Here is a 27,179-nt window from a genome sequence, read left to right as displayed (position 1 = left end):
ATTAGGATTATTAGTTTGAGCCAAGACAAGCATAATGAGCATATAATTTATCCTAACATGGACTACTTTTGTTTCTCTTCTTCCCAAAGTCATCTAAGACAGTTTTTCTAGAGGTGGAATGTATATTTCACAGAAATCCTCGAATGGGTTTCTTGTTTCCTTCTGCCTAGCCTCATATATTGGTAACTTTGTCTTTATTTTACGAATTTCCCTTTTCTTTGGTGTTTTGACCCTCCAAATGATTTTGTGTTCTTATCTAGAGACCTTATCTAGGTTGAAACACATTTTCATTAAAATGCATTATAGCTTATAACATTCAAGAAATGACTCAGCACAAAATGCTAAAAAGCATTTTCCTTTATCCTGTAGACCATTATCAATCCTTTTGGTGTCACGTTTAATACTTATTACTACTTCTAGTTCACTCTTATGGATCCATTCATGATAATGATGGCAGTTTCTGCATCCGCATTGACTTTGCCTCCTACCTATGAATCTACCAGCTTTCTAGCTATCTCTCTAAGCAGAGATCTGGGAAATGGTGGTATAATTTCAGTCTAATTATAAATCTGCCATCCATGCATTTATCAGAACTCTTCTCTAAAAAAGATTTATATTTTCATATGACATCACTTTTTGGTGTAATGGGTTTCATGAGTTTTATCCCTGCTATGTTAAGTGGCACTTTTACCTGTCATAAATAAAAGCATAAATTCAATCCAAATTAAACGTACTAAAATGACAGGAAGAACCTGTGTCACATAGGACTAATTTGCAGAGCTATAATTAGCACCTATTGGTAAAAACGAAGGCATTTTAATGAAAGGCAAATACTGTACTTATGTTTTCCTTGGAACTCTAGCATCTATGTGGATTTAAGACATAGAATTAGAGAATTTCTTTTGTGAATGAGTAATGGATACGAAGCACTAAGATTATTCTGTTGTCTCAAGGAGAGACAGCCACCATACTATGTACTTCCCATTTAGCACTTTTTTTTTAGCAGGGAAGTTAAAATAAGGCTTTGTCTAATAAATAAAAATCAACTGCAAGGCACAGTAAAAGAGGACTGGGCAGCATATGAGTAATTTTGGAGCTTTACATACTTAAGAAATTTAAGAACAGCAAGAATCAGTCTTGCAAATTTAAAAAAAAAAGTTTCCTCTTGAGAAATCTCTGATTTCAAATTAAATAATTTGAATTTTGTTGCATAAAAGAACCTTCACTCTGTTTAACTTAGTTTCTCCCCTTCCAAATTATATATGTATATATAATACGTGTATGTTATATGAATATTTTTAGACTCACATTGCATAAGCCTTTAAGTTATACTCACTCTGAAGTGAACATGAATAAACTAAATTGGAGCGATGGCTTTGAAACATATAGGAAGTTAACCCATTTTAAACTTCAAAAATGTGACTGAATTGTCACACAGAAAGGCCAGAATGGGAAGAGCCAATATGACCAACAGAATATCTGATTAGTCACAGCCAGCTGAGGTGTGACATTTTACAGGGTAGAGATATTCATTTGGGGCTTAGCGGTATACCCTTTACAGAGAGGTGAAAAGGCACACTATGTATTGTTTAAAACAGATATATTGGAAAACCTGAGAAAGTAACCATGGAGTATGTGGGAGGATGGCAGGAAATGAAGATGGTAAGCAGGAACGGATCATGAAAGGCCTTTAAGCTATGGTAAGGAATTTATCATTCATTCCAAGAGCAAATGGTGAGGTGTTTTTTTTTTTTTAAAGGGTTTTTCATTAGGGCAAGAAAATTATTTGCCCAGATTTACATTTAGAAAAGTCGTCCTAATGGCATTAGGGAAGTTGGAATTGGCAGGCAGGATGATGGGGTTTATAAAATGGAATCATAAAGACAAATTGAGAGAATATAATAGTAATCCAGGTGAGTGAGAGCATAAACTTCTGGGAATAGAGAAGGAGCAGAGGGAATGGAGGAGGCTTGGGGTCCTGGGTGAAAAAGGTAAGGGGAGTGAGAAGTTACACAAATACTCATGGGATGTAAAGTACAGTATAGGGAATATAATCAATAATATTGCAATAACTATTTTATGTATGGTGACAGATAGGTACTAGACTTATCGGGGGAAATCATTTCACAAATTATATAGTTGTATAACCACTATACTGTGCATCTGAAACTATTATAAAATAATATTGAATGTCAACTATAATGTAAAATTTTTAACTAAATTAATTAAGTGAAATATCATTGGGAAGAAAAAGAAGAACTTAGAAGATAAAACACACTTGACTCAGTCACTGATTAGACATGGCAGAAGAAAGAACAGTTGTTATTGGCTTACGGACTGGGTAGATGGTGATATTATTAGCCAAGATAGAACGTGGAAGGAATGTGGATAGAATGTGGGGCTTAAGAGTGAAAATATACACACAGGTCAAGGTGCCTAGTACCTTATTAAATGTCTGGTACTGAAACTTTAGAGGCATCTACCTTTGTGGACAGCCAAAATTGTGGGAGTAAAAGGAAAAAAGAATATGAAGGCTGGAACTCGTCCTGGCTGGTGTGGCTCAGTGGCTCGAGTGCCAACCTTCAAACCAAAAGTACACATGCCTGGGTTGTGGGCCAGGTCCCCAGTAGGAGGCGCTTGAGAGGCAACCACACACTGATATTTCTCTCGCTCTCTTTCTCCCTCCTTTCCCCTCTCTCTGAAGATAAATAAATAAAATCTTTTTTAAAAAGTCAGAAACTCTGGGAATACTAATACTTAAGGAGGTTGAGAATCAAAAATCTGGTGGACAGACTAAGAAAGAGCACCTGGAGAGGATGGAAGAAAACCATTAGATGGTGGCAACAGAACAGTGTTCCTCAATATGTGGTCTAGGGACCACTAGGGACCCCAAGACCTGTCAGAGGGTCTGCAAAGTAAAATGGTTTTTATAATGCCACAAAGACATTATTTATCTTTTTCACTATAATCCTTTCATGAGTGTACAGTGTTGTTTTCCAGAGCTCATACAATATGTGATACCACAAAAGATTGCATACAAAAGCAGATATGAGGATCCCCCTTATGCATTCAATTAAGCCAGACAAACATTAAAGAGATATTCAGAGACATACAACAATGCAACTCTTCTCACTAATTTTTTGACTTTGTGAAATATAATTATTTATCATAAAATACGTTATTTATGTTAAAATGTAATGTTTTATTCTTTTTAGTCAATGCATTAATAAATAAATACTTGTAAAAGTTATATTAATTTCCAATACAGTAAATTTTGAGAGATATAACCAACATCAGCAAAATCTCTGACATCATCAGTAATTTTTAAGAGCATAAAGAAGCTCTGAGATGAAAATATTTGTAAAGGGTTCAGGTAGGGAGACCAAATATGTAGAGTGTTTCAAGAAGAGCAATTAAGTGAAATAAGGACTATTTTTTGTTTGCCACCAAAGTGGAGGCTTGCAGGGCCAGTGCAGCAAGAAGACAAAAGGAAAAAGGAAATTATAGTTGCTGGTGACAAAGTTTTTGAAGTGATGAGCCATATAATCAAACTTAGTAAGGAAAGAAAGTAGTGGGAGGAAACTAATGGCATTAGAAACAAGAGATGGTTCCAAGTGTCCAGAGATCCTAATGATATTGTAGGGTAGCGATGACTGTAAGCAAACTGAATAGCTGGGATGAGATGCTCAGAGGGTAGTATGTCAGAATAGATTTAACTCAAAGCACAAAAATGTGGTTCCCCTATATATTTTAGACCTAGTTAAGAGGCATAAAGGAGGAATTCTTTCCAGATTAACCATTTGCTCTGGGAAGGCTAGATTCTTGGCCAGGTATATCCCCCAAGGAGATCATCCCTGGATGGATTCACAAGCCCACTAAAGTGCGGATAGTATTTCACTGAAAGCACTGAATTATATTAGACCCTCCAATATGGGAAAGACCCATGTGGAATTCCAGAACACAGTGTGGTTTCTCAAGATCTCCTTCCTTGGGGTTCCTTCACCCCTGGAATAATAAGGAACAAATTAAGAGAATCCAAGATTACCCACTGGAAATTTCTGCTGATCAAAACCTCATCATAGCCCTGGCTGGTGCAGCACAATTGGTTGGCGCGTCATCCTGCGACCGAAAGGTTGCAGGTTCGATTTCTGGCCAAAGCATATACTTCCGTTGCAGGCTCGACCCCCAGCCCAGGAATGTCTGATCCCCAGTCTGGGGGCATACAGGAAGCAACCAATAGATGCTTCTCTCTCGCATCGATGTTTCTCTCTCTCCCTTCCTCTCTTCTTTCCTCTCTCTAAAAGCAATGAAAGAATTTCCTCTGATGAGGATAAAAAAAAAAAAGCCCTTATCATAGCATTGCCAATCTAGTTAATGTAGACCTTATATAGCATAGTATAGTTAACTTCTAGAGGGATTGCTGCCCGTGAGAGTCCCAAATGTCTGATTGTCAGGTTCAGTGTGAAACAGGAAATCCTTAGCTGGAAGAAAAGACAAGATGCTTTATAGAGAGCTCTTGATTCCGTTTCATTTCTTTTATATTAAGGGAGCTTTGTGTCCTAATCAAGAAACTGAAGGCTAGCATATGTACATAGAACATCAGAGGAGGTTGTTGAGCTCTCAGATGCACTAGTTGTGGCTGTGGCCAAAAATGAATACAAATGTGATTATGACAGCAAGCAATCTGTGCTGTTTTACCACCTGGTAGAGAAGAGGAAAATTCTGTTTTTTTGATATTCATAGGTTTCACCAAATCAAAAATAATAGCCCTGCTGCTTAGTGTGTAGACAAGACTCTTAATTCAGATTTGATGTTCGTTTACTGAGGGAAGAACCTAGATTCCCTTTTATCTTAAATTTTAATTTTGATTAAACATAGATATTAAATATGGCCAACACTACATTGTATATTTTCTGTACACTATATCTCCAAATACTTTGCAAAATTAATTAATAAAATTGTGGAGCTAAAATTAAAATAATATTACATAGAATGAGAAGATACCAGATTTTGGATTTTACTCATAACAAGCAACCAAGCTAATACTAGTCGCACAATGCATGAGAGAGGGGGAGAGAGAGAGAGAGAGAGAGAGAGCTGTCAAGAAATTAGAAACCAGTATACTGTGCTATGAAAGAGAGTAGAAATATTTCAAATGGACTGTTTTAATTAAAGATCATGTGCTGCCTCCACACATGGAAGCCTGATGAATCCAAATCCTCTGAAGCTATCAAAACTTCGGTAGTTTCCCCACCACCTAGCTGAGAGTCAAAAAGTCTTATATTTTTTACCTTGTTGGTAGCGGCAGTGTCGTAAGTCCATAAGTAATTGCAGGGTCAGGTGACTTTTGAATCTAGTTGAACTATTTGGCTTTCAGGGGGGTGAAAATTTTATGCCAGTGGGAAAATGTGGTAAACTGTGCACATGCTGAGCACTGCTCCAGGCTATCATAGCAAATGCTCAAGAATTATCATATAGGATCTTGCAGAGATGGCACTAGTTAAGATTTACCAACATAGAAGGCTGTGGGAGTATTTGAAAGCCAGATGGTACAAATAGATCATTTCTTTGTCATGCCTAAAACACAGCCTGTTCCAAGATAGAACAAAACCCAAACAAACCATTAGTATCTTTGGTTTCTGTTCTTGTCTGCTGCATGTATTTTTTGTTGTTATTTTTACTTTGGTTTCCCCTACCAAATTCTTCCCGTGGATTAACCAGCATAGCTCTCCTTGCTGGTGGCCACCAATTTAATTATTTGAATCAGTAATATATAAAATGCAGAGACAAGAACCTATCAACAGAGAGGGAGAAAGCTAAATTTTAAAAATAAAAGGCTCATTGGGCCATCAAGATTAAATGTATGAATATACTTTCATTAAAATGAGAAGCTTATAGAGATCTGTAGTAGGTATGTCTTTTGGCCCAAAACAAACAGAATTACTTAGCATACTTCACAAGCTGATGAAAACAGTCCTATTTTCATAGGAAATTAATAGCGTGTGTGTTGTGTGTGTGTGTGTGTGTGTGTGTGTGAGAGAGAGAGAGAGAGAGAGAGAGAGAGAGAGAGAGAGATTTGTATAACTAGGAGAGAAACAAAAATATATAGTTAGTCGCTGACTATCTCAGAAGCATTCCTGCTAACGAGGCCAAAGTCATGGGCTCAGTCACTACTTGAAACTTCCACCTCTGTTCTTTTCCACAACCAAAGCCCACAGTCTCAATCTCCCATTTTGCTCTATCCCCAAAACCAGGAGCCTACTTCTGCTTGCTACTCCCTAACGAAACTCAAAACTCAGAAGTGAGTCCGATGAACTAGGACAGAGTTTGCTCAGCATGCATAGAATTTGTTAAATGTTGTCAACTAATTTACAAAATTGCCTAGAGATTTTATATAAAAATCTCTAGATGACGTAAAATTTTTAGTATCTCTTGAAACATATAAAGATCTGGTATACCCACACCTGTATTCACCCGTTTGCCCACCCATATATTGAGCGCCTGTGTGCCAGGCATTGTTCTAGTCTTCTGTGTGGCAAAAATAATATGACAGCCAGTGACTGGAGCTAGATAGGGGCTGCTCCCAAAAGGGCCATGAACTCCCCAGTCCGTCGGCGTACCCATCCCGTCCTCTTCACTCGTTCACATCATTACCTGCATTCCTTCTGGGTAGGCACTGAAGCTTGCAACCCATGTAAGAAGGTAATTTACACCAAAGTAAAAGTGGCTGTGACAAAGAAAATGTATTACGCCTTCCTAAGATTACTTGTATGATGACTGAAGACAGAGTCCTAGGCCAAGAATGGCAAATATCAAACATTAATGTTACCACTTCCCTGGCCCAGACCCTTGGAAGATATAAGTAATCAAAGGCAATGAAACATTCTTTCCTATTTAGTCCAGATTCTGCCATTAGAGTTTACTCAGACGTTGGAATATATTTACCATCACCACATCACTATTTTAAGCGAAGAAATGAGGAGTTCATTATGAATTTGCTATCATTAGAAGTTTAGGAGGAGTTAGGTAAAGGACAGGAGAAGGCACCTGAAAACACAACATAATCGTTCTTTTTTAGTAAATCTGGCCCTGTTCACAGTTGTAAATGGTAGCCCTAACCCTGGCCAGCTATCTCATACATGCTTGCAATTGAACATCAAGAACACTGGACAGGTAAAATTATAACACATCCCCATCATTAGAGACTAACTTCAAATGAATATCCTCTAGGTACCGACTGCACAATGTTCCGGTGTATGTGCCTGTGTGTATATTATATAAATGTAAAAATAGATGTTCTGAGTTCTCAGAGAATAACTTTGGCCCCTTCAGTCCACATCTTTCCATACCATCGTCCCAACAGAAATTTAAATCAACAAGGAGAGCAAATGAAACCACACATAATGCACTTCAATAGCATAGCTGGGAGACAGAATTCTACACGCTACAAATTATACATAAGTAGATAAATGAGCGCGCAAAAGAATAAGAACTAACTCTATAGCCCAAGCCAAAGCCAACAGTTAGAAAAAAGACTAAATAGATAAAAAATATATATATGTATACAAGAGCTGGGTTCTAGTGATGGCAGGACTGATCAAATAAAACTCCCATTAAAAAGAAGTCCCACCGTTGGTAGACAGACACTGAGAACAGATCTCAGACCTGGGACTTGAGAACACCAGCTACTGGAAATTGAAAAGGATATTAAAGCACACAAAACTATAGTTGGTATTCTTGGGAAGGCACAACTTTTGAAGGTGTGAGGGCATTAACTTGTCAGGAGTATCCCTCAGAGTCTTGATGTTGAAGGGAAGGAAGAAAACAAGAGGTAGTATTTATGGATCCTGCAGAAATAAATGTGAATCACAAAATTAAGGGGTATACCAAAACCCCTATCCAAAAGTTATCATTGATTTTAAAAATTGCACTTTAATAAGAACCATGAAACCTAATAACCTGGTAAGCCACCCCAAACTCCTAACTCATTATTGGCATACAACTCTTCGTGCTGATCCAGGAAAGTAAAATATCTCCGGATGAACATAAAAAGTGTTAACACAAAGTTCCATAAGAAGAAAACAGAAAATAAGAATCAAATCATTTCAGCTTATGGAAAACCTCTCTAAATAACCACCTTCAAAGCAGAAGACAATTTGCAATAAAACTCTCAATCTTAATTATCGTTGAGCAAACATTTGAAGATATGAAAAAGAGATTCAAATGATGAATTTTAAAACTTAATAGAAATGTACAAAAGGAAGATGCAAAATCAGAGTTGACTGAACTCAGAATATACATTTAAGAAAAAGACAAAACTGCCTCGAAAATGAACACTGCTCTGAATGGTGACCAAGAGAGAAAAAGAGTTGAAAATATAATGAGATGTCCATGGGTCATTCATGCATGCTCCTTATCTACTCCCTTCCCCTTCTTTCCCTGTTACCCCCTCCCCCTCCCCTCTGGTCGCTTTCAGTCTGTTCCATGTTTCCGTGCCTGTGGTTCTAACTGTGGGAATTGACTGTGGGAGCAGGAAGGAGGCTGGGTGGAGGAAGGCAAAGGGGGAAAAATTGGGACAACTGTAATAGAACAACAGTAAAAAAATGATTTAGAAAAGATAATGAGATGCAAGGATTGAAGGCACTGCAAGAGCAAAGACAATGAAGTTGAAATAAAGAAGGAAAAGAGGTTAGATAAAACAATCTTACATAGAAGATAGGCAAACAAATCCAGACTGCATATAGTTGTAGTTCCTCATAAAGAAAGCTAAACAATGAAATAGCACTAATGTTTGAAACTGATCAAAGAAAATTTTGCAGAAATGAAATACCTGACTGCAAATATTGAAGGGGAAATCCAGAAGTACCTTGGAAAACTAATTCAAAGCAATCAACTCCAAGTTATATCTAGGAAAAATATTAGACTTTAATGATAAAGAAAAAAATAATAATCCCCTGGGCCTTAGAGTAGGAGAAGTCACTTATAAAGAAAAGAAACTCAGGTTGGCTGGCATCAGACTTCATGACAACAGACGAAGCAAGCTGAAAGTAAAGCCACATTTTCAAATAATTCAAGGAAGTGTGAGCCAAGGAATTTATTCAAACAAGTTGTCTTTCCATTATGAAGGGTATAGAGAAACAGTTTTAAACATGCAATAACTCAGGGAATATTGTACTCACAAGCTGTCCTAGAATTGGAGTCAGCAAACTTTTTCTGTAAGGGACCAGATAGTAAATATTTTAAGCTTTGCAGGCTATACAGTCTCTGTTACAACTATTCAACTTATAACCAAAAGCAGTCAGAAACAGTATGCAAATGAATGAGTGTTACTATATTCCAATACATTTCTATTTATGGACACTGAAATTTGAATTTCATAAAATTTTGCATAAAAAGTCCTGAAATATTGTTATTCTTCTGATTTTTTTTTGTTCAGCCATTTAAAAATGCAAAAGCCATTCTTAGCTCGTAGGCCGTACAAAACCAGGCAGTGGACCAGATTTGGTCAGGGGTTGAAATTTGTAGACTTACAGTTTAGATAACAAGCTTTATCTACCTAGGGATGATGAGGGCAACTTTGGCAAAAGGACTGCTGGTAAACATTAGGTGCACTTAATGATAGATTTAATATTAAAACAAACATAGGCACAAGGATGGAAAAGCAGTCTGTAAATTGTATGTATTTTGATAAAGTAATAATAATGCAGCTAAAACTGGGAGGAGAAGAGAAAAGGGGAAAGTACAATAAAGTAAACTCACTGTCACATAGAGAGTCAAAAAATGTAATTTGAAGCTGACAAACCAAATAGTAATAAAATAAAGGTCAAGCAAGATGAAGGGGGACTAAGGACATTATAAAAGGTAATGTCATAAAGGTAATCAAGAAAACAAAAATACAAACCATCTTAAATAGCAAAAGAAATGTAAGGAAAGAAAGAAAACCAACTAAGAAGTAAACTCTAATTCTAGGCTGTTTACGAGAGACACGGTTGAAATAAAAGGAGGCAGAAATGGGTAAAAATTAAAGAATAAGCAAAGTATTTACCAGGCAAATGCAAGTAATACAAAAGCAAGACTACCATCTTTATATCAGGCAAAATAAACCTCGGGCCCAAAAACCGTTAAATACAACAAAAAGGATACTCTATCAAAAGCAATGATTATCTGTGCACAAAAATCCCAACCAATGCCATTCTTTATAAAGAAGAAACTGCAAGAGATACAAGGAGAAATAAGCAAAAACATCTAGTCATAGAAAATGTTAACCTACCACTTTCAGTTCAAGACAGGTCACATGAACATAAACTTAGTAAGTATATAGAAGTCCTAAAACACAGAATCAGTAAGATACAGGCATGCCTTGTTTTATTGCACTTCATCTTGGTATGCTTCTCAGATGCTGCATTTTTTTTTTTTTTTTTTTACAAATTGAAGGTAAGAGCTGCCGCCAGCAAAGATTACAACTGGTGGAAGGCTCAAATAATGGTTAGCACCTTTTAGCAATAAAGTAGTTTTTAATTATGGTATATACATTGTTCTCTAGACATAATGCTATTATTGCACACTTAATATGCTAAAGTATAATATAAACATAAATTTTATGTGCACTGGGAAACCAAAAGAAAATATGTCAATTGCTTTATTGAGATACTGGGTTTATTGTGGTGGTCTGGGACCAAAACCTGCAATATCTCCGAATTAGGCCTGTAGATTTTATGGCTATATATTGAACTTAACACCCTGATAATAGAGAATACACATTCCTCTCCAGTGCTCACAGAATATTCACAAAATTTGATCATATATTTGATCACAACAGGAACCTCAGTGAGTTTCATAAAGTAGAAATAATATAAACATCATTCTCAGATCTCAGTGAATTTAGAAATTGTAAGAAAAATTTAAAAGCAGAAAAATCCCTTCCACCTGAAAATTTTTGAAATCTTAAACAAGTCTTATATGAAAGGCAAAATAAAACCTAAAATACAAAATTTCTAAGATTTAATGATAATGAACATACCACATGTCCAAATTTATGGACTACAAGTAAACCTTTTAGAAAAGGAAAATTTATATCAATAAAAATAAAAGAGTGAAAATAAAGCTTAAAAACAGTAAACTAAAGGAAGTATACACACACATGTTAAAGCACATAATAAAATCTCAAAGTTTTGTTTTATGTGTATATAGCCTTGCTCTGTCCCCTGAGAGCGCTTAAAAACAATGACACCTCAATAGTAATGAGCATATTTTATATCCAAACTTTGGTTTCTAAATATAGTTCCTACTGAAAGCTCCTTGGAGAAATGGCTTTTTCTAGGTCCATGGCACAGAAAGTAACTACAAGATAAGTCTGGACCACTGTTTGCTAGAAAGCAAGGAAGTGTTTGCACATGTCAAAATGACACAGAAACCAATTTAAAGGGGCTTGCACTGGCTACATTTGAGCATCAAAAAAGAAAAATGATGGTAATGGATTATACATTGAACAGCAACAAAAAAGATTCTGTGACTATATTGTAATACTAAAATAAACAAAGTGGGCACTTCATTTCTAAAGAGAGACATGAATTGTACTTTCACGAACGTAGGTCCCTTTATGAATAGTCATAGTATCTTTCAAATTAGGTGTTGTTATTTCTAATTTACATACGAGAGAACTGACACTCAGACAGGTTGCCCCAAACTGCAGGGGTAGTTAATGGAAGAGCCTTCACTCCTCACGTGTATCTGACTTTTCAAAAGGAGCCTGTCCCTTCACTTATTGCACTAGGCAGCCTCTAGAAATGAGCTCACGTAATAAATGTGGTTTAAAACCTGGTTTGTGAACATCTTTATTAGTTAATATTTTTCTGCATTATTTTTATTTGTTTTTTTTTTAGTTTCTACATTATTTTTAATGGCAACTTCAGCCTCTATCGTATAGATACAGACATTGACTTAATCCCTATTTACTAGATCTTGAATTCCTTTATAGTATCTTGCTATTATGTACAACATCATGTGGGACATCATTGTTTTTAAATCTCTGCAGATCCCTTTCTTAGTGTAAATTTCTAAACATGGAATCGCTGCAACTAAATTTAAGAGCATTTCCAGCACTTTGGATATGTATTGCCAAACTGTTGAAATGTTTTGCAACGATTTACACTCCTACCAGCAGTATGCTGGAGTGCTCATTTCTCGGAACCCTTGAAAACTTTTGATGTCATCATTTATATAAAAGAAAAGAGAAAAAAGCCATTTTGATTGTACATGATATTTCAAGGTTTTAGCTTGCATTTTTAAGTTACCATTCTGGTTAAATATTTTAAAATGTCACTGCGAAGTTGAATTTCTTCTTTTATGAATCGCCTATTGATGTCTTTTGTCCATGTTTCTATTAGAGGGTTCAGCTGATGTTTATTGATTTACAAGAATTTTCATATATTAAAGATTTTAACATAAACTGCATATTTTAACACTGAATAAAAAGAATCAATATTATAATTTTAAATCACAGAGAAAAAATAAAAACTGAGAAGTTGTCATACTCTTTCCTCATGTCTCCTGATTTCCTGACAAGATATTTTAAGAAATATTAAGAAAATTTTAGACCCATTTTCAGTAATTATATAAAGTTCAGTACACTTCCAACAGCCTACCTCTTCTCTACAGCAGAATTACTTACTCTATTTCAAAAACAGAAAACAGGGCTTTGGACAACAAGGTGATCAATTTTAACAGAAATCCTAAGAAGATTGAGATTTAAAAAGAGAAGAGATTTTAAAACTAGTAGAAAATATATAGCGTATATATGACTTCGGTTATATGTGACCCAGTAATCCAATAAAATAATTAAAGTGTCCATATAAAAAGATTCTTCTAGTGTAGTTTGAGTTGATGGAAGGTTGTTATAGAGCTTTCAGTCTTCTCCTATACAGTTACTTGAGGTGGACTGGCAAAATTAGTTTGAACAGTCTGTGGGCAAAGAGCAGAGATTTCCTCCGTGCAAAAGCAACTGGTTGGCATTAAAATTTAACCTATAACATTGACCTCATTAGCCCAGTGTTCCACTGAGATTACCCCCGTACTAAATATCAATGAATAGAAGAAAAGACCACATCCTCTCTTGGCTCTGAATTAGAGAGAAGCTAGTCTCTGTGTTTCCCAGGACAGAGCATTCCCTCTCTCTAGCTTCTAGTTTCCTCTTCTGCAAAATGAGGAGATTGAGCCAAATGGTTGATCTGTGGTCTTTCCATTTTCTAAAATAAGCTCTTAATTTTAGGACACTTTTCGACTTCAGAAAACTTGCAAAGAGTGCAGAGAATTCCCGTATGTTCCTCGTTTGGTTTCTCCTATTATTAATGGTCTATGTCATCATGGTACATTTGTCTCAACTGAGAAACCAACATAGATAATTACTATTAACTAAACTTGACGCTTGATTCCGATTTCACCAGTTTTTCCCAGTGTTCTTTTCCCTGTTTCAGGCTCCCATCCAGGGTAGGATATCACATTAAGTGTCATGTTTTTCTAGCCCCCTCCAGGCTGTGATAGTTTCCTAGAAGACCTTGACAGTTTTGAGTAGCACAGGTCAGTTTTATTGCAAGATGTCCCTCAACTTGAGCTTCTCCAATGCTGTTCTCATGTTTAGACTGGGGTTATGGGTTTGGAGGAGGAGGACCACGGAGGTGCCATTGCCATCGCATCATATCAAGAATACATGCTCTCATGCACACGCTACCGCTGATGATGTTGACCTTGATCGCTTGGCTGAGGTAGTATTTGCCAAGTTTCTCCACTGTAATGTTACTCCCTCCCTCTTTTCCAAAGTATATTCTCTTCTATGGTCTTTTTGAGTTCTAACATACCATGATTTTATCAATATTATTTTACAGACAGCTTTTCTTACCTGCACAGATCAATTTGTTACTGTTGAATCCATCACTCAGGAGCGCAGACTTCTGGTGTGTAACTCAGCAGAAAAAAAATTGGGGGATCCATTTCATACTATATGGCTGTGTGAGAATTCTGTTATGTTTCATAAAATGAGGCTTTAACCACTTTCTGCAAACCTTCCTAGAAATGTACTCTACTAAGAAATGATAACAACTTCACAAATTTTAGGGATGATCTAACCTCTGGAAAATTTTACTAAGACAACCCAAAATCTAAGACTTCCAAATCTCAGTGATCACGATGACGGAGAAAAGAAAAAGAGTGGCTTTGAGAGGAGAGGGGGTCTGGAGCACTGGGTTAAATAGGTGAAGGGATTAAGACGTACAAATTGATAGTTACAAAATAGTAAACTACTTATGAGGATGTAAAGTACAGTACAGAGAATATACTCAATAAGATTGTAATAACTATGGATGGTGCCAGGTGGGTACTGGAAATATCAGGGGGAGCACTTTGTGAAGTGCGATGGTCTAACCACTGTGCTGTACACCTGAAACTGATACAAAATAATATTAAATGTAAACTGTAATTGAAAAAGTTTTAATTAAAAAAAAAATGAGTGACTTGGGGGGATGTTGGTGGGGGTGAGAAGAGAAACGAATGCCTGATCTAAATTACGTCAAGGATTTGGAATTAGGAAATTAGGTGAGCTTTCTTTTGTTGTTTTCTCTTTCCTTCTGCTCTACGGCTGTGTGGAAATGACAGCTGCAGCGATCTCAGAGATTTCAGTCCCTCTACGCTGCTCTCTTCAGACAAACATAACTACACAAACCTATTCTAGGGCAGGAACACAGAGGATGCATTGGGCAAATGACTCTGTCCCTTTCTCCACTTCCGAGATGGGTTTACAAAGGTTATAAACCTGGCTTATAACAATGACTAACACTTATTAAGCATTTATTATATACCAGGCACTCTTCTAGGTCCCTTACATCCACTGACTGACAAGGTCCTCATAAGAAACCTGTAGGGAAGGTGCTATATGATGCACATTTTGTGATGAGAATATTAAATCTCAGAGATTAACTTTCCCAAGGTCACTCTGCCACTAACTGTAGCAGAGTTGGGATTGGAAGCAAGACACCTCATCTCCAGGGTCTCTGCTCTTAACTATCACCTGACAACTGCCTCCATTCAGGTGGAGTGTAAGCTCTAAGAGGGCAAGGGTTTTTGTAATCAAGTAGTCACTCTTGTATCCTCAGCATGTAAGACAGTGTCTAATACATAGTAACCAGCCAACAATAATTATTGCAAGAAAGGAGGAGAAGGCTTGAGGATCCTGATTATGGATCAAGCCCAAACATTAGTGACTCTTCTAAAAGAACACGGTCATGATGCCACCTCAGAGAACCCAGAACAAAGTGGGTCATAGAATCTCCTCCTCTTCCTTCTCTGGGTCTCCCATCCGATCAGATTTTCATGAGTCAGCCAAGAAGGCTGAGTACATACCCAACCATAGTTTTCTACCACTAATTCGTTTTCCCCCTTCTCTAATACTTGTGTATCTCCTGACTCCCCAACCTCCTATGAGCCCTACTCTCTTATGCTAATGATGAATAATCAGGTAATGGAAAGGGCTTTTTTAATCTCAAAATGTGCATAATGCATATGTATCTATGGTTAAGATGACATGATACTAACTTAAACAAGTGAGTTTCAAAGTATCAGCTACCAGGGGTCGAGAACATAAATCAACAAATACTTCCCCATTTAAAAAATTTAAATATATACAGGGCAGATAGGTAAGAGGAAGAAAGATCTTCTGTGTAGGTCTTTTTCTCACTCTCCAAAGATACCAGTTTTATTTGGATCTTTTTAAAAGTATATGGATATTTTTAAGTACTTCAACCAGGAAAGAGTGTGAGAGACTGTTTAGGAATCTAAGAGACTTCCGTCATCAATAATGACAAAGTGATAGGTAGTGATTTGGACCATAACAAAAGGGAGAATTCATTGAGCAGAAAACAAACTAAAATGGGAAACAAAAAGAAAGTTTTTAAAAAGAATCAAAAACACCGATTCCTGGCTAAATTGATATTTCTACTGCATTATTCATTAAGTTGTTTTTTTTTAAAAAAATTTATCCCATAACTATACTGCTTATTCCTCCTGACTCCACAAAGCAAATAATAATATAAAAGTAAATAAGATTTGAATTATGGAGAGCACCTATTGGTGCTGTGACTTGAGATGAAAACACTAAATAATTGTGTCTGTCTGATAAGGAATACACAGATGGGCCTGTTATACAACCGCAAATGGAGATCATATATTAAACCTGTGATAAGCTACCCAAATAGACATGTTATTTATAAATATTGCTGCAGCCTTGGAATGGAGAATATAAAATACATAGTAAATGAAAGTTTTAAGATAATATAATATAGAACTGGGATATTAAAATGATTTATTACTTCGATAGAATCTTTTCTAGCCTTGGATAAAACCAGGACCGTACTAAGGCGCAGGGAAAAAGTATGCTGCAATGGAGAAGAATTCATTGCACTTAGAAGAGGAAATGTAGAGTTTCAAACGTGTGGTGTGACAAGAAAGGTGTCCTTGTTGCCTCTGTTGTACTGTCTCAATCTTCTCTTTAATTGGCATTTAATTTTACTGTTCCGCCGTGGCAGACTTGCAAAATGTGTTACATAAAACTATTCAGTTTTAAAAAATGCCTTCTTTAGGCTTATTTTTTGTTAAATTAGTGAAGTCCTTTCTTTCAAAAGAAATTCTACCCATACCCGACACAACAGCTTTTCAGGCTTTTAAAAATATTTGAAAGGGATCTCAAAGCCATATTGACTCCATTCAAATTGCTTTGAAAAGGATCATTTAAGTATGTTTAATTTATGCTTATGATGTGGTGCAAGCACAGATGATATTTTAGTACAAAATGTATATGTATAACCCTAGGGAAAAAAAGAGAAAACTTGAATGAAACTGCTGAGGCAAAAGTAAGGCACCATAAATAAACATGCATTACTTCCTTTATGTAGTTCTTGAAAAATGCTTCTCTGGAAACTAATGGTTTTCAATCCTGCATGTAATCTGCTTATTACCAGGATAAAACCAAGATCCGAAGGTAATTTATCAAAAGGCTATATGTAATGAGAATGGGATTTATTTTAAGATGGAAAGATAACCTGGTTTCTATCATATTAGCAGTCACTGCATTTAATTCAAGTAGCAATTATGTTTGCAGTGATGTTTCTTATTGCAGAAGCATCTAGCCTTACACGACGTCCACTGAAGTATCGGGCTGGTGAGATTGCTTCCCATAGGAGTTCACTTGAGAGCCCGAAGTCATCGGGGGTCACCATTTGGGTAATGCACTTGGTATATTTTTCAGGAAGGGAATTGTTCAACATCCAAGTAGATCTGTAGCTTTGGCAAGCTTTGGAAGTAAAATACAAAAGCAGTAGCGTTCCTTAGCCTGAAGGAACATGCAGCAAGATACGTAAGGGAACTGGTGGTGTTGGGGAGGATTGCTGAAAAAAAAAGAAAAAACAAAGGATCTCGAAAAAACATTATGTGTTTTTGTCTTGGTGCGATTTGAAACATATGACATTATCCATAAATGGGCAGGACGTTGTTTGTGAGACAGATTTCACACTGTCTGAATAGGTTTATTTAGTTGAATTAGGCAATAGCACCAAAATATCCTTGGAACAAATAAATACAGCATTCTTAGCTGGATACGTGTACATTTTGAGATGCAACATGAATTCCTTGAAAGCAAAGCTCTATTTGCCTTACAAATACTACAATTTCAAGCTTTACTTGTATGTTGATCATCAAAGCCCTGTAAACTTTATTATTAAGTGGACTCAATATTAACTGTAAGAGAGTGGACACAAAACACCAAGTGATACAGAATAACATGGTAAGTTTGCAAGTTATCTCCTGACATGAACTTTGTAAGGATATTCCAAAAAATTGAACTGCCTGAAAAGAATTTTTTCCAAACCCCAAATTTTCCTTATTCAGGTATTTGAGGATAATTTGCAGGGCAAGTAGATTTAAAGGTATATTCTTTGGCCAAGGCTTCTGAATACCACCCCTCCCCAATTCTTTTTAATAAAAAGAGTTCTGCTTCATCTGTTTTCTGTGTTTGGGGTTATTCATATTTAATTTCTTAGTTCTGCTTTAAATGTTTTGGAAAGCTCTATTTTAGGCAGAAAACAATAATAAAAGAGAGGGAATAAAACAATGCATCCATTCATTCAGCTTTTAAAAAGGTTTGTTGAGCACCTAGTATTTTTTATCATATAACAATACATGAATATATTATCATTGTAAAAGATTCTAACAGTACAATGGAAATGTTTATGTTTCCCTCCCGTCCTCCCGGCTTCCCACTGTAAAGACCAATAGTTTGTTATTAATCCTTTCAGTTGTCTTTCTGGGCATTTATATATATGGAGACACATTTTTTTCTTCACTTAAATAAGATCATCAGATATGTATTGTTCTACAATGTTTTTCATACAAATCTTAGAGGTCTTTCCATGTCAGTACATATAGGTCATCCAGCAGTGTGCTGATAAATGTTTAATAAACAGCTCCCTGGGCAAAAATGCCTTGATTTGCAGCTTTTGCTGATTTCTGGAGTGTTAATACACCCACCATGGACGATTTCAACTACCAATGTAGTCACTGAAGGTGGAATTCGTAAGAGATGTATACAGCCGGCTCCAGCACAACACTGGATCAGCTCTTTTTCTCCCTTTTTGGCTTTTTATTTTGAAATCAATTTAGATTTACAGAAAAGTTGCAAAGTTGCACAGATAACCTGTACACCTGCCACTCAGCTTCTGCCAGTGTTAACATCTTGTATAACCGCAGTACAATTGTTAAAAGTAAGACATTAACAGTGGCCTGATGCTCTTTACTCCACTGAGAGTTTAATTCTGACCTCTCCAGTTTTTCTCTTCCCCTTTGTTCTGCTCCAGGATCCTATCTGGAGTCCCGCACTGCATTTAGTTGTCATATCGCTTTAGTTTTCACCAAACTGACAGTTTGGTCATTTCATAGTAGTCTATAGATTCGCGATTTTCAACGGGTGTGCCACAAGAATTTTTAAAACATGCAATACCTGGCTATTTAGTAGGAGCACTGACCTCTTTTTTATTAGATTGGCAAATTAAAAAATGACAACAGCCAACACAACAGTAGCCGTCCGGTGTGAATGAAGCAAATTTATACCTATGTTTTGTCGGATCAGCAAAAAATGTCCTTTTTGTTGTGCCACAGAATCTTAGTAATTAGTTTATGAGTGCCACGAGATGAAAAAGTTGAAAAATCCCTGCCATAGAATGCTGTGTTGGTAGTTCTATTTTCTTACTATATTAACAGAGTCATTACATTAGCGATGCTATAATGAATTTGCTTGTGTGTGTCCCTTTGTGCACATAATTTTATTATTTCTTTAGTACATATTCCTAGAAGCAGAATTCCTTGGTCAAGGAATATTCCCAATTTAAATTTTGTAGATATCACAAAGTTTCTTTCCAAAGCCACTTTACCACTTTACATGTGTTATCAGCAGTGTATAAGCAGAGTAATTCCTAATAACAGACACTCAGTTATGTACCAGGGATAGAAAAATGAAGAAGAGACAGTCTCTGCCCTTTGGGACTTAATAATGATGAGTCCGACATAGAAATACATATATTCGGTATAACATGGTAGGTCCCATGATAGGGTGCTAACAGAGAGACACCATATCACTTTGTGAAATGTTCTGGATAGTCAAGATCAACACAGTCCAATAGAAATTCAATGTAAACCACATGCATACTTTAAAATTTTATAGTAGCCGTATTAACATAGTAAAAGGAAATGGGTGAAATTACTATCATTTTTTATTTATGCAATTACAATTGTTCCCATTTTTTCTGCTTTTCCTCACCTCCATCTTGCTCCACCCTATCCCCTCCCTAAGTCGATCCCCATATCATTGTCAATAAATCAACAAACAGGTGCTGGCGAGGCTGTGGAGAAAAGGGAACCCTCGTGCCCTGTTGGTGGGAATGCAGACTGGTGCAGCCACTGTGGAAAGCAGTGTGGAGTATCTCAAAAAATTAAAAAGGGGACTGCTTTTTAACCCAGTGATTCCACTCCTGAGAATATATCCTAAGAATCCAGAAACACCAATACAAAAAATAAATGTATATGCACCACCATGTTCATGGCAGTGCTGTTTACAAAAGCCAAAATCTGGAAACGGCCTCAGTGCCGATCAGTAGATGAATGGATAAAAAATGATGTGCTACATCTATACAAGGGATCGCTAAACAGCAGTAAAAAAGAAGGAAATTTTCCTTTTGTGACAGTATGAATGGACCTGGGGAACGTTATGCTAAGCAAAATAAGCCAGTGGAAATCCCACTTGATCTTACTTATATGTGGAATTTAATGAACATAATAAACTAATGAACAGAATAGAAACAGAAAAATAAATAAATAGTACAGGCAAAATTATTTTGAATAAATTTTTTATTTAATTGAACATATATGTCAGATATTTGAACATGTAATCAATATATAAATTATTAATTTGATATTTTACATTTTTTCTTTCATAATAAGTCTTCAGTGCTAACTAGCCATATTTCAAGTGCTTGATAGATCCACATGGCGTGTGGTTACCATGTAGGATAGTATAGGCCTAAATCATGTAGCACATATTTTCTATATTTACTTGTGAAACATTCCTATGGTCTCTCCTTTATAAGTGACTGTTTGCCTTTTGAAGGAGAATGGAATGAGGAAGCATTATCGAGTATGAATATTACTAGAGACCATCAGTCCTACTTAAGAGGAACAAAGTCCTGCATCCTAACAGTGAGCACAAAAGACTAACTGCTCAGAGACTTGAAGTGCAGCCTATAGAAATGTCAGACTCCTTGGAGAGTCCAGGTGTTTGATTAAGTTTGGCAACTGGGGACAGTGAGATAATCCATTTGTTACCTTAACTTCATAATAGATTTGTAATTTCAGAACATAGCTCCTTGCACTTGGATAAAACAAAAAGGGTAATAATTATAAAATGTACAGGGCTCAGCCCTCAAGTACCTTTGTGAGGAGAGTATTAGGGACTGTCATTCTTAATCAGCTGAAAAGACAATGCTCCCGGAATATCTAAACAGGCATGCACGTTCTGTCCAGCCATTGAATTGCAGTGAAGGACTCCCTGAGAGATCTGGGCAGTGTCCATCTTTCCTCACTGAGGTTGTATATTTTTATGTATGTCTTTAGGAAAAAGAACCTTGACTTTTTGGGGGGGGGGTCAGGGGCACTTATATTAGATCTACTGTTACCAGAAAAACATTTTTAGGTGTATGTTTTGGTATTTGTGATTTTAATTTTATTACCTTTTTCCTACTCACTTGTGGTTTATTGATGACCAGTTTGTGATGTTGGTTAGCACACAGAGATAACAGGATTATGGGTCCAATCCATTTCTTAGGAGTTTTTCTAACACTGTTCTCCATCTTGACTGTGCTACAGTCACACTGGGCTCCTTAGTGTTCCTCGCACATTTTCATAGAAGACTCAGTGTTTTGTGCAGTTGCTGTTCCTTCTTCCAAGAAGGTTCAACTAGATATTTGTATGGGTTCACTTCGTTCAAATCTTGATTCAGATATTACCTCCTTCAAGAAGACTTCCCTACCTACTCTTATTTTTTGTTCTTTATAGCACTTACAACCTCCTGACATTGTTTCATTGTTTCCATACAGCTACATTATATTAGTAACATGGTATTCATTTTCTGCCTACTTAACCCACCACCCTAAGAGTTCTGAAAGGCTTGAGATTTTTTAAAAACTTTACTCACTGCTATAAACTTAGAGAAAAACGGCGTCTGGCACAAAGTAGGCACTCAGAAAAATATTTGTTGAATCAGTATATGAACATAGCACTGCCCTATTTATTCATTACCGATATACCCTGAATTCTAGCCACCTGGGCCATACTATGTATACTTTGGTTTGGGGAACTTGCCTAAAGAGTGTGGCTATAAACACACAGCACAGATCTGGATGAGAATCTACTGGAAGCTAACTATGTATGTCTTCATTCTCTAGCCAAGGCTGATATGCGCCCAGTGTTTCCTTGTTAGGCTATGTTGGTTGTTTATATCCAATATCCATATTGGCCAGCCAGTACCTTTTCTGTTCTGGCTGTTAAATATTTTATTGCCGTTTCCTGTATTCTCAACATTCCCAGTGTGCCCAGATATGCTTTGAAAATACTTGTTTAACGAATCAATAAGTGCATCTCATAGTGGAATTTACTACCATATCTTTCTAGTGGTATGTTGGTATGTCCCACATGTCAACATAATTTTATTTATTGGTCTTAGTATGAACAAAATATTATTTATTTCTAATAGAATTCAAATACTAGTTATTTAGTTATCTCAGATTACCCTGCATATAAGTGCAGTTTTTTTACTTCCTTTCACAACTCAGTATTTTGAAGTTCAGTTTGGAGGAGAGAAAAGACCAGTAGCCTTGCCGTAGTTATCTGCAACCTGTAGCAAGTAAGTTACCTTTCATTATATATTCAACAAAAACTGCTTGTTGCCTGGAGAAGACTTAGTAAACTCAAAAAATTATAAAACTTCAGCACCCTCAAAGGGTACCCTACTAACCTCTTTATGTGTCTTGATTGGCTGGAAGCAGCCCCTTTCATTTGATGGTGAAAAATTAATCTTTACTTTATGATTTTGAAGTAATTCTCAACCAGGCCTCTTTTCTCTCATTTTTGAGTGCCCTCAGGAAACTGCCTTAACTTAAATAAAGTATGGAAAATAGCCCCCTTGATCTTCAAAATGAGAACTACTGTGCCTTTTGTTCCTCATGGCTCATCGAATTCACAAAAGTAACTGAACCGAGGGAATCAGACACATTTTCAATGTAGTGTTTAATATCCATTATATTCAAAGTATTTGTGGGGCAGAATAGACCAGATTTCCTATAAAGCTGATAAACAGCTTTAAATGGAACAAGCCTGTTAAACCAAGCATACTAAGAGTCTTTTGGCAAGATAGTCTCAGAGATGTCACTAGCATGGCTTTATCAGCATGCTGTACTTGTCCCTGACTTAGGACCACTATGATCTGAGTTTCAGTTGTTTCCAATAATTGCAAGAGAAATTCATCAGGCAGCACTGGCCTTAATCCAAAGAAAAGGGTATAAACCAATTAAATGCTTAACATTTTTAGGAATAAATTAGAAGGTAGGTGTTAGGAATATCTTTAGCTCCAACTAAGAGTGGATGAATGATTTTTAAATAGGCTATCTGGCTGGCTTTCCTGTTCCCAGTCGCTATATTCATGTCCTATATATGAGTTTTAGACACACAAATTAACCCCTTTCAGGGTGCCTAGGAACATAAAGAAAAATATGATGTGGCTTATGAACAGATTCACTTTTTTTTCCCCTTTGGTAAGATTTGTTTGCTTTGAAAATTACAATGAGAAAATAGGCAAAAATTTCCCCAGCTTCTGTCCTAGGCACTGTTTTCTCCTACCATTCTCTTCCCTCAGTTACTTCAGTTGTTGCCTCTGCGTATATATGACTCTGTAGTCTTGTTCTAGCCTTAATATTTCTCCGGAACTTCAGACCTCCAACCTGTGTTGACCGTGGCGATCTGGATAACCCATCGATCCTTGCATCCCAGCGTCTCCAGAATTCATTGTATTCCTCCCATCACCCAAACCAATTATCACTCAACAAACGCATGTCCAGCATCTGTCCGTAGCTAGCGCTGGGCCGAGTATGGGAATGCCTAACTCTGCTCATGGCTCCACCGTGCTTTCAGTTACTCAGGCTCAAACCTTAACCGTTCTGGGTTTCTCTCTTTCCCTCACTTTTTCCTGTACCCACCCCTCCATACCTAACACCTACACGCACGCGTGAGCACACTTGGACACACAAACATGTGCGCGCAGATGCAGAACTTGTTGCCAAATGCTGAGATGACAGTCATGCAATTTCTTCTTAAAGAGTCGCCTTCTTTGCATTCTCACTGCCACTGCTCTACTTGAGGTACTCATTTCTCACCTAGATGATTGTAATGCCTTCCCAATTTGTGTTGTTGTCAAATCTGTAGGCCTTCCATTCATCCTTCTCCCCACTACTACTGGATTTATCTTTCTACAAAGGGTGTTTGGATGATATCATTTATTTGCCTAGAAACTATCAGTGCTCCCCGTTGCTATCAAATTAATCTTCCGAAAGTAAACCGATCATATCACTCCTCTGTTCAGAAAATAGCAATGCCCGCCTGTTCCCTAGTAAATAGAATCCAAATATCTAAGTGTGACATTCATTGTCCTCCACAGTACAGCTCTGATCTACCCTTCCAGCTTTAACTTCCACTGCCGTCTACGAAGAGCTAAACTCAGATCCAACCCCAGCAACTTCATTTGGGCTCAAAGACATCTGGTGCTTTCCAAAGTCATTTTTCATACAACCTGCCCCCTTGCCCCACCTGTTGCTGCCACCTGTCAAAACCCTACGCATCCTTCACGGTCCATCATTATATCATCTCCGAGCAGCCCAGCCAATTTTAATCTATTATTTCTTTAAGTCACTTTTTAAAAAAAAATTATTTTTCCCATATGGCAAGCATCACACATATTCATTGTCAAAAAAAGTAGGCAATGCAGAAATCATAAAGAAGAAAATAAAAACCCTCCATCAGCCCTATATGCTGTTATGTTGCTGTGTATCCTCCCAGCCCTTTCTTCCATACATCAACACATTTACACACGCGCGTGCGCGCGCGCACACACACACACACACACTATAGATCATACTGTTCATACTGTTTAGTAGCCTTATGGTTTTCATCTGATGCATTATAAATATTCCCCATGCCATTACACAGTCTGCTGCAACATGATTTACTAGGCGTGTAATCTTGTGTTATTTATAATATCACCCATTATTTAATTAATCCCTTTTTGATGAATATTGAGATTGATCACTACTTGGTACTAGCTTTTAAATATTACAATGAAAAGCTTTGGAGTTTGGTATGTATTCATAGTTAATTTATAGAAATTGAATTGTTGGCCAGAAGGGTAAGCTAAGTTATAAAGCTATTTTTTTGAAAAATGGTGCCACATTGCCCTCCCAAAAGGAGATTTTTCTAAATCATCTCATCAAGGGGATATGACAGTACCCGTTTTCTTGCATGCTGATCCACACTGAGTAGTTTCTAATCCTCTGATAACGATTTGAACCTGTACCATGTCAGTTATTTTGCATTATATTATAGCTATTTTACACTTGTATTACTTCAAACTCTTACCCTGATAGGCGCCTAGATTTTAATATCTGCAGCAGCTCTCATAGGACATTACGCACCCTAGGCGCTCAGGAAACATTTGCTGAATTGAATTGAATCAGAGGCCTAGTGAAGGGCCCCCGAGCTCTTACAATAGCCTGTCCACCAGCGCTCTCTGCAGTTCCCATGTGCAAATTAGACGTACTCCACTGAGGGAAACACGAAAGGAAGGGACCACAGCACTGAGGAGCAGCGTCCAATCCCACTGTAGTTGTTTAACTCATACTCCCAACCTCCACTCCTCAAAAGTTTACCAACAGCTACCTAGAAAAGTGACTACATGTATGATACAGGTATATCATTTAAGTTGCTTGGCCTAAATGTAAGAAAACTGGTCATGACGTGTTTAGGTGCACAGGGACAGCTGGTTTAGGGACCTTCTCAGCAAGTCTGGAATAAGTTCATGTATGGCTTGTTTTCTTGCAGCAGTGCATTTGTTCGGCCTGACTTGGCAGTTGCAACCAGTTGAAGGACAGCTCTATGAAAATGGAGTTAGCAAAGGGAACAGAGGGACGGAATCCATGGACACTACTTACTCTCCAATTGGAGGAAAAGTTTCCGATAAATCAGAGAAAAAAGGTACAGTTATCAAAGTGATGGATTGATTATTGATTCCTTTTCTTCTAATTTGGTCATTAGAGCCAAATCTGGGATGGGTTAACTTCACATTAAATTTCTTGATCACTTGAAAGAAATAATCTACGTGGACAGAATAAATACATGTAAATGTCTTCTGAAAGCAAATTTTCCTTTCTCTAGTGCCTTGAGTATAAACCAATTAAACTTTTCAAATACGTTGGCAATTTTGAAAATAGATAAATATTTACTGGATGGAGATTTCAATACAATGGAAATTGCATTTCACATATAACTACCCTGAAGCAACATGGGATTTTGATTAAGTTCTCTGTGTCCAAGCCCAGCATTTATATATAACATTTTACAAAGGGTATATGGAAATTTCTTCTGTTTATACTAAAAAAAAGCCTTTTATGCTTAATATAAGGGTGAATGTTTATGTCAAAGTGTGGGAACGTGAATTTTTTCCTAGTTGGGGAACATGAATTCTTCCTAGTTGGAGAAAAGAAAAAAGCACTTTTGAGTACTGAATTGTTAAATTTAAACAACATAAGCTTGAACTGCCTGACTTATTTACAATAAATGTCACCGTACCAGCACTCTCAACATCTTATTCACATTGAATGATCTTAGTCTTAATATATAAGCATTGAAAATAGCTGGAAGCTTATTTTATAATTTCTCTTGAAATAGGATTCAGTACAGAGGGACTTGAGCCGTGTTCAATTCAGAAAGTAGAAATTGAAAACAAAATGTGTAGAATGTACAGCCAGCACTATCCTCAATATTTTAAGGAGATCATTTATAAACATATGAGTGAATGAATGATCCTAATCCCACCCCTCACAAAGCTTACAGTCTTATAGGGGTGGTAAGAAAGTTTTGTTTTGGTTCATTAGTTGCAAATAAGATACTTTGTTTTGTAGTTGTTTGGGTTTCTACTCATTACTTGTGTTTTCAGTTTCTTTGGGAAGGAGGTCATTGGTGGGTTTTGTTCTGTTTTGTTTTTGTTTGCTTTTGAAAAAGTAACTTTGCTTTGGTCTATGCTTCAGTTAAAATTAATGCTAGGGTTCAGGAAAACATTATGATTTGTTTTAGTTTTCAATTCATGATGCAGTTTGTTTTATTTAGAAATAGAGTTTTTAGCCTGGACTGACCTTTCCCAGCAATTTTACTGTGGCTGCCGAGAGGGGCCGAGGGTAGTACAAGGGTCACAGATGGCAGAGGAAAGGGTCTGAGTACGCTCGGATTTGGCCTTCTTCTCCCTTCTCTCCTACACTATTAGATCCTTTTAC

The 27,179-nt window shown here is 36.8% G+C and overlaps 1 protein-coding gene across 1 annotated transcript in view; it reads left to right on the top strand.

Annotated features, from left to right (window-relative positions):
- TENM1 (teneurin transmembrane protein 1) overlaps positions 1-27,179 on the top strand; it is a 368,853-nt gene that overhangs the window by 38,415 nt on the left and 303,259 nt on the right. Inside the window, exon 3 of the mRNA XM_054576998.1 lies at positions 25,732-25,884. Coding sequence (XP_054432973.1) covers positions 25,732-25,884 — 153 coding nt within the window. The remainder of the gene's footprint in view (positions 1-25,731; positions 25,885-27,179) is intronic.

The sequence above is a fragment of the Pteronotus mesoamericanus genome, unplaced genomic scaffold, assembly GCF_021234165.1.
Source record: "Pteronotus mesoamericanus isolate MK-2021 breed Mesoamerican mustached bat unplaced genomic scaffold, CSHL_Meso_final contig_40, whole genome shotgun sequence".
NCBI lineage: Eukaryota > Metazoa > Chordata > Mammalia > Chiroptera > Mormoopidae > Pteronotus > Pteronotus mesoamericanus.
This window is presented reverse-complemented; position numbering and strand designations above follow the sequence as displayed.